We start from the raw sequence: 7,873 nt of genomic DNA on the forward strand, positions 1-7,873 counted from the left end.
TACTTCGCAGTCTGTTGTGCTTTGGTGGCTCAGAGGGAAGAGAAGAAAAAAAAAAAAAAAAAAAAAAAAGGGAGGAAAAAAAAAAAAGCGAAAGAACCGAAATTAAAAAAAAAAAAAAAGGCAGCTTTTGAATAAACAATACCATTTTCCGTTAAGTAATCGTTTTGTATAAAAGGAAATATCGCCTACTCAGTTTCATTCAGCGGTGCCAAAAAATGTTATAAATGAGAGACCGCCAACTTTTCCAAGGAGAGAATAATGCCAGACTGTGCTTAATAAACTAGTGCCCTAGAAGTTCATTATCGATGTTGCAATCTTTTCTGATTCTGAAAGGAGACCGCCTACGTCGCCCCCATTCCCGTCTCGTCCTCCGGGGCTCCCAGTGAAAAGGCTGTCACTCGGGCACGGCCCTAGGTATTAAACTGTTATTCGGTCCTTTCTTATTTATTTGTATTTTTCCCGAGGGTCGGGGCAGGGGTTGGTGTGTTTTTTTTTTTCCCCCCGGGCTGCGTGCGGGGAGCGGTGCCGGTTCCGCAGCCGCGGGGCTGCGCGGGGCTGCGCGCCCCTCTGCGCCTGCACCTCGCGCCGATCGGCGGGGAAGAAGGGTTTCCAGAAGGTGGAAAATGTCACCTGATTCACACTGAACTTTTTAAATCTCCCCACCCCCGAGCAGACACACACACACACATTAGGAGACCGCCCACCGCAGACAGCTAGGACCCCCGTATAGATTTAAAGAGAGACTGCATTCAGAGCCTGACGTTCATTCAATAGAGCGATCATAAGCAGCCTGGCGAGTGCTCGCTCCCTCTCCCTGACTCCCCCTTCACGCTGTTCCTGTGTCTCTCGGCACTCCCTGCTATACTGAGGATGTTAAATCACAGAAGCCACCCGGGCATGCTCTTACTCCTGATGTTTCTGTGCCACTTCATGGAAGATCACACAGTGCAGGGTAAGACCGGACTGTTTATTCGCAGATGTGTTTCTTTATTATTACTGTTGTTTTCTGTCTTTTTTTTCGGGCACGGTTTAGTTCGCTGCGGCGTTAAACGCCTCTCTCCAAGGTCCAACGGGACAGAAGTTAACTGTGGGCACGGGATTGCTTTATGCCGAGGTGTCACTTGGGTTCCTTTTTGATCGGGTCTTCGCGCTACTCTGCGTAGGCACAGAGGACAGATGAGGATGTTTCTTGGTATTTATTGTTATTATGCACCATGAGTGAAGAGCAGCATCGCGAGGGAACTTTCCCAGTCTCGGCTCCCGAATGAGTGCTCAAAGTTTGTTGGTAATTTAGCTCAGATTTTTATCTCGCCTGCCTGACGGAAGGAGAGGTGATGATGGGGAGACCCACGATTGCAGCTGACGTTTTAAGAATCCAATAAGTGGTCATTTTCCGGACATTCCTTTTAATATTGGGATCTCCTCCCCCCTCCCTTTTTTTTTTTGTGTGTGTGTGTGTGTGTGTGTGTGAATAAATAGTAGTGTTGTAAATTGCCCTACACTGGAGTGTGCTTAAATAAGTTCGTCTGGATATTTTTTTTTCTCCATGCGAACAAAACAAACCCGAACGTGATACTGACATTCTTAAGAGCCCTCTTTCGACACAAGGGAATATTGACTTTTAATTTTGGGGCTTTTCCCCCTTATCTTGACCGTGTTTTCAGCCACAACCTGGATGTCTTACTATTGCCTGTTTGATATTTTTTCCTTCTATTTTTTTTTTTCCTTTTATCCCCCAATTCCGAACCAGTGCATAAATTGATATAGGCAACTATAAGACGAAAAACTTGATTTTTTTTTTTTTAAAGGGCGTTGTTTGTTCAATTATTTTTAGCGGGGGGGGGGGGGAAGTGTATCCTCCCCCGCGCCCAGCGACATCTCGGCTGGCCGATCCTGACCCCTCGCTGCAGTACATTCCCATCGGAGTAAGGAGGCAGGATCGAGCCCTGGCTGGATTAGCACCAGAATCAATTGGTATTGAGTTGCTGGAGAAGTCACATTGGTTATTCACGAGAGACTCATCCCAACCAAAACTCTCCAGCTAAAAAAGGGGGAGTTGCTTGGATTAATGTTCTTGGCTTAACTCCACAAATAACAGGGATACTAGTGAAAAAAAAAAAAAAAACACCAAAAAAACCCCACCAAACCCTACTTTTATCCGGTTTGTGGACAGTGTACTTTCCCCTGAAATACTTGGCGGGAGAAACAGCACCTATAACTTTTTCTGTTTAATCGATTTTTAAAGCTCCGTAGGGACCTCCTACTCTATGTGCCCTTGTATTTTATGTACTTCGCTCTACTTTTTTTGGAGCTCTGCTGACTTATTTTAGTGAAGGAAAGACGTTTGTTAGTAGAAGCAGCAAAATGTGGAGATTTCGAAAGACCTCGCTACCAGCAAATGTTCCCAATTCGTGCAGATTGCAAAATGGGCTGGGACTGAAACTCTGTGCGGCACTAAAACAATGCTGCTGTGCAACCGCGGTGAGGAGGAGAGGGCAGGGGGAGGAGGAAGGAATTTGCAGGCGCGATTTTCTTTTTATTCCCTTTTAAATGCACATCCTTTTCAAGCCTCTGTCACGTGCCGGCAGTGCTCCTTCTGCTCTACATATGGAATAAATACCTCTGAAAACTGCCGCGTCCTGTTTAGATCGGGTCTTTTCTTTCTTTCTGTGTTTTTGGGGGTTTTTTTTTGTTTTGTTTTGGTTTTTTTTCCCGTTTGGGTGGTGCGGGTTTTTTTTGTGGGTTTTTTTTTTTTTTTCTGCTGTGTGGTTTGTTTGGGTTTGGGGTTTGGTGTATTTTTTGTTTGTTTGTGGGGGGAGTGGTGGTTTGGGTTTTTTTTTTCTTTTTTAAACTGAGCTCCCAAATGGGTCAGAGTAGCTGTGGGTTGTGAAATGGGACAAATAAAAGCAAGCAGTCTAGTAAAAGTCATTGCAAGGCGCACGTGGTTTGTCTGGGCCACTGGTTACTGCCACTGATCTGGCTGGGTGTCTCCCCCGCGCCCCCTCTCACTCCTTCGCAGCTGGGAACTGCTGGCTCCGGCAGGCACGGAACGGCCGCTGCCAGGTCCTCTACAAAACCGACCTCAGCAAGGAGTGCTGCAAGTCCGGCTGCCTGACAACTTCGTGGACGGAAGAGAATGTCAACGACAACACGCTTTTTAAGTGGATGATTTTTAATGGGGGAGCCCCAAACTGCATCCCGTGCAAAGGTAAGGAGGGGTTTCTTGCTAAGGAGCGATTCAGGCAGGGACTGGGCTGGGGAAGGGGGAGCGGGGAAGGAGCTGGAGCGGGGCGTAGCGCGGTCCTCCGGCTTCCTTCCTCGGTAGGGGTTTGAGGCTTGTCTCGTACTATCTCCTGTTTCTTCTCGGCAGCCGTGCACATCGCAGGGAGGAGGGGACCGGCCTCCTCTCCTCCCTGCCCTCACCGGCTGAGAGAATTTCCTTCGAGTGATGTTTCCTGGCGGGGGAGGAGTGGTATTTTTCTCCCTATGCCCAGGAGTCACGGTTTGGTGTTTTGGGTTTTTTTTTTCTTTTCTTTAAGCGGTTTTGACACCAGGTCTGTTCTGCATGCTCAGTACTAAAGTGGTGCCTCTTTCCTTCCATCAAAAACATGCAAGAATGTGGACTGTGGACCCGGGAAGAAATGTAAAATGAACAAGAAGAACAAGCCTCGGTGTGTTTGTGCTCTGGATTGCTCTAATATCACTTGGAAGGGCCCCGTGTGTGGCTTAGATGGGAAAACCTACAGGAACGAGTGTGCCCTTCTCAAAGCCAGATGTAAAGAACAGCCCGAACTTGAAGTCCAGTATCAGGGCAAATGCAAAAGTAGGTTTGCAATTCTAATCCAATCAACCTCAAATGCCAAAGGATGCGTGTCTGAGTGTAGGGAGGAGTTGTTGGATATACCTCCCCACAAGAACCAGAGTGATGTTCCACATGCTGGGAGACAGCAACTAAAACACGCTCAACAAACAAGTACATAGCTGGACTGAGAGTTCCCCACAGTCTAGCAGCACCTGTGTCCCACCAGCTACCCTCAGATGGGAAGGTTTCCTCCAGTGACCATGAAGAGAGCTGCTGAAGGCTTTTATCTGGTCATTTGCTTCATTGTGTCACCATTCACTCCTTGCTGGGGCTCTGGGATCTCCTATTAATCAATGTTTCCATCTTTATTTCAGAGACCTGTAGGGATGTTTTATGCCCAGGCAGCTCCACATGTGTGTTTGATCAAACTAATAATGCCTACTGTGTGATATGTAATCAAATTTGCCCAGAGCCTACCTCCTCTGAACAGTATCTCTGCGGGAATGACAGCATAACTTACGCCAGTGCCTGCCACCTGAAGAAACCAACCTGCCTACTGGGCAGATCCATTGGATTAGCCTATGAAGGAAAATGCATCAGTAGGTATCTCAGTTGGAGGGGTAAAGGTGGGGGGAAGCTTCCTCACTCAGCTGTTTCAGAATATCATATATGGAACTGAATAGATGTATTGAGCATTGGGGAGGAGGAGAGACTTCCAGCAGCCAGGGTTTGTGCTCCCCTCCAGGAAAAGGAGAGCCAGAGTAAGCTTTGCCCCAGAAAAGATTGCAAAAGGGATGAGGGAGTAGAGGGCCTAATCCTACTTCTCTTGCTATCCCCGTGAGTGCTGGCAATAGTATCCATGGGGAAGTACCTGCCATTAAATAGTTGATGACATTGTTACAGTGTAACAGGGTCTCAATATTCAGTGGATCTGGAATCCTGGAAACAATTGTCTTCAAGTAGTCTTGGCAAAGCTTGCATTAACTTAATTGGAAACATCTGATCACTTTTTCCTCTTTAAAAATATTGCAGAAGTTGGAGACAGTTGGTGGGTGAAGATAGGAAAATAATCTCTATGCATCTTGACATTTTGTATTAATATTTCCAGAAATGACTGATAGTGAAGCATGTTACAAGGAAGCATCTTCAGGGAAGTCTCTGCTCCCCAAAACTGCTGGGGGGATTTGAGGGAGTCCTAGGCTACTTTTAATTGGAATAGGCTGAGGTGAATTCCCTTTCCAATCTTGCAAACAACTAGTCTATGTGGATTAGTTTAAAAGTAAATTATTTAGAAATACTGAATGTGAATTCTGCACTTACTGCTAATTTGGGGAGCCGAATTTCCAGACATCAAATGGAGCAAGAATGTCATGTACAACTGGCAAATGGTAATTCTGTATTCCCAGGGCCAAGCTCTGCTGGCCCAGCTGTCTTTCCTCTCACATATAGACGGGCAATGTTGTCCAAGGGACTAGCTTTAGTAAAATCAGCAAGTATCATCACATCCACTGCATCTGAGCTTTGTCTATTCACAAGTCATGGGGGAAAGGGAGTTTGGGGTTGTTTGTTGTTGCTTTTCTTTTTCCTTTGTCTTTTCACTTACCTCTAGTATCCTGTGTGTATTTTTAGAAGCCAAATCCTGTGAAGACATTCAGTGCAGTGCTGGGAAGAAGTGCTTGTGGGATTTTAAGGTTGGGAGAGGTCGTTGTGCCCTCTGCGATGAGTTATGCCCTGAAAACAAGTCAGACGAGGCTGTCTGTGCCAGCGATAACACAACTTACCCAAGCGAGTGTGCCATGAAAGAGGCAGCCTGCTCTATGGGTGTGCTTCTAGAAGTAAAGCACTCCGGATCTTGCAACTGTAAGTGAGATTTTTAACTCTGCAGACACTTAAAGCTTCTGAAGGCAATCTCTAGATAATGAAGACTTACACCTTTAAACATAAGAAAGCTTGATTTAGAGATTTGACATACGATACATGTGCCATATAAGTATGTATTTATCACACGCACACCTTGGTTACCGATAAAATGCAATAGACTTCAAACAGCCACTTGGCCTTCAAGTTCGAGTTTTGGGGATATTCTAAGGACATTTGTCAGAAAGACGTTGTCCTAGGACTGTAATTTTAGTGATTTTTTTTTTTTTTTCCTACTTTTCTGCTCTGATGTGCTTCGCTGATTGCTATATTAACACCTGGATAAACTCTAACTCGTTCCGAAAGAACAATGGTAGCACATGGGCACCTGGTTTAGCACAGTTGCCTCTGCTAACTCTGAATGAAGGACACAAAGCAGTTAAACCTAGAACACAAGAGCGCTTTTTATCCGATTTCAGGAATCTGCCAATAAAACCTGAGCCATTGATTCTTCAGAACTTTCTGCAGTTATGACTTCATAGATTATGTGTAGAAAACCTTATTGCATAACAGCAGATGCCAAAGAGCATCTCACTACAAGTCGCATAAAATGCAACGCTGTATTATGGCTGTTCAGAGGGCTTTGAAAACATGCACTGAGCTGCTTCTGCGCTGTTGTTGTCCTTATTTAAACAACAGCTCCCCTGTATTCCCCCATCTAGCCATTAATGAAGACCCAGAAGATGAAGAGGAAGATGAAGACCAGGACTACAGCTTTCCTATATCTTCCATTCTAGAGTGGTAAAACCTCCATCACTATTGGAACAGCCATTGGGCATGAAATCAGTGTGTCCATACTGTAAATAAGTGTATGCTTATTTATTTTGGGGAGAAAAAAAGTATACATATAGTTGAGTCTCGTAGACATTTATTTATACTGTGTCATGTTTTATAATTTATACATAAAATGTCTGGTTGACTGTACACCTTGTTTTTTGAAGAAATTTATTCGTTACGGGAAGAGCAGTGTTATTTATTGTGAGGTCTCTTGCTTGTAAAGTAAAGCTTTTCTTTTTTCTTGTAAACTATAGAAGTCCATTCCTTCGAGCTTATTCACATGATCTCATCTCTTTGTTTCACTGATGTTAACTCTTTTCCACTTTAACAAACTTGCATGTCAATTTCTGTTATGTTTATTTATTGGATTTTCTTCTTGCCGGTTCTGTACATAAAAGAGCCCTCGGGTTTTGTTTACAAGGAATCTTGACTGACCAAAAAGCGTTGTAACTGACTTAAGTATACTTCCAAGGTACAGTGAGGCGATCTTTAAGGAAACTTCTTCCACTTCACTTTTCTCTGCTTCTGATCACATCATGTACTGAAATGATTTCAATGTGCTGAGCATGTATACTGTACTATATGAATTACTGGACCTAAAGAAAGGGGATTATGAAGGCTGTTAATAGCTACAGGGCTAACTGTAATAAGAATAAAGGTTTTATTTTATTTTTATTGTTTTATTATTTTTTTGTAACACACATAAGTGTTTTTCCAGGTGTTTCCTTTCAGATGGTCTTGCAGTACCATTTTCAAAGTTTTCCCAATCAGCATGTCACTAAAAGTTATATCAAAGCTTTATCAGTTCAAGTTTCTTGCTTTTCATAATACTTTTTTTCTGATGCAATTTTATATTTTCAAACATGGCGAGTTAAATATAAATTCATTTAAATATATAGTTTTGTACTTTTCTACCATGTAAATGTGCAATGTATATAAAAGTTATAATGTGTATTTGTAAATAAATGATGAGTGAAAAAATAAAAAATGGAATTTTCCCTAGAGGCAGTCCTCAGTTTTTGCTTCTAAAAGGTTCTGGCCTTCTGCTGCAGAATAAGACATACTGGTGGTTAGGGGAAAGGAGACTTATGCATAGCATAGCAGCAAAACACACTGGTTAAGGCCAAAGCTTTCAGCTGACATTGATTCAAGAAATCTCTTTTTTTCAGACAGGAGCAATGTCTCCAGTTAATTGGTACAAATTAATTTTAAATCCAAGTACGCTAATGGAGGAGAAGAGATTCCACATTATTGTTTCCTTCTCCATCCTCTAAATAAAAAATAAAAAGTCCAACATTTCTTAGACGTCTTTATTTGAATTTTTGCTTCAGATCCATGTTACTCGGAATGCAATTGTATCACCATTTTAGCTGACCA

General features: G+C 43.3%; 1 protein-coding gene across 1 annotated transcript; it reads left to right on the forward strand.

The window, feature by feature from the left end:
• The first annotated feature begins 363 nt into the window (after positions 1–363).
• Positions 364–7,491, forward strand: FST (follistatin). The gene is made up of 6 exons (XM_009555834.2): positions 364–952; positions 3,020–3,208; positions 3,605–3,823; positions 4,177–4,401; positions 5,432–5,662; positions 6,382–7,491. The coding sequence occupies exons 1-6, from the start codon at positions 871–873 to the stop codon at positions 6,462–6,464; spliced, it is 1,029 nt and encodes a 342-aa protein (XP_009554129.2). The 5' UTR covers positions 364–870; the 3' UTR covers positions 6,465–7,491.
• Positions 7,492–7,873: the final 382 nt, after the last annotated feature.

This window comes from Cuculus canorus, chromosome Z (genome assembly GCF_017976375.1).
Source record: "Cuculus canorus isolate bCucCan1 chromosome Z, bCucCan1.pri, whole genome shotgun sequence".
Lineage (NCBI taxonomy): Eukaryota > Metazoa > Chordata > Aves > Cuculiformes > Cuculidae > Cuculus > Cuculus canorus.

What these genes read in the sequence shown, in the direction of transcription:
- FST (XM_009555834.2), top strand. Translation starts at nt 871, where the DNA reads ATGTTAAATCACAGAAGCCACCCGGGCATGCTCTTACTCCTGATGTTT. An exon ending in AAACTGCATCCCGTGCAAAG is followed by an intron (nt 3,209 to 3,604) that starts GTAAGGAGGGGT and finishes TCCTTCCATCAA; the next exon opens with AAACATGCAAGAATGTGGAC. An exon ending in GTATCAGGGCAAATGCAAAA is followed by an intron (nt 3,824 to 4,176) that starts GTAGGTTTGCAA and finishes TCTTTATTTCAG; the next exon opens with AGACCTGTAGGGATGTTTTA.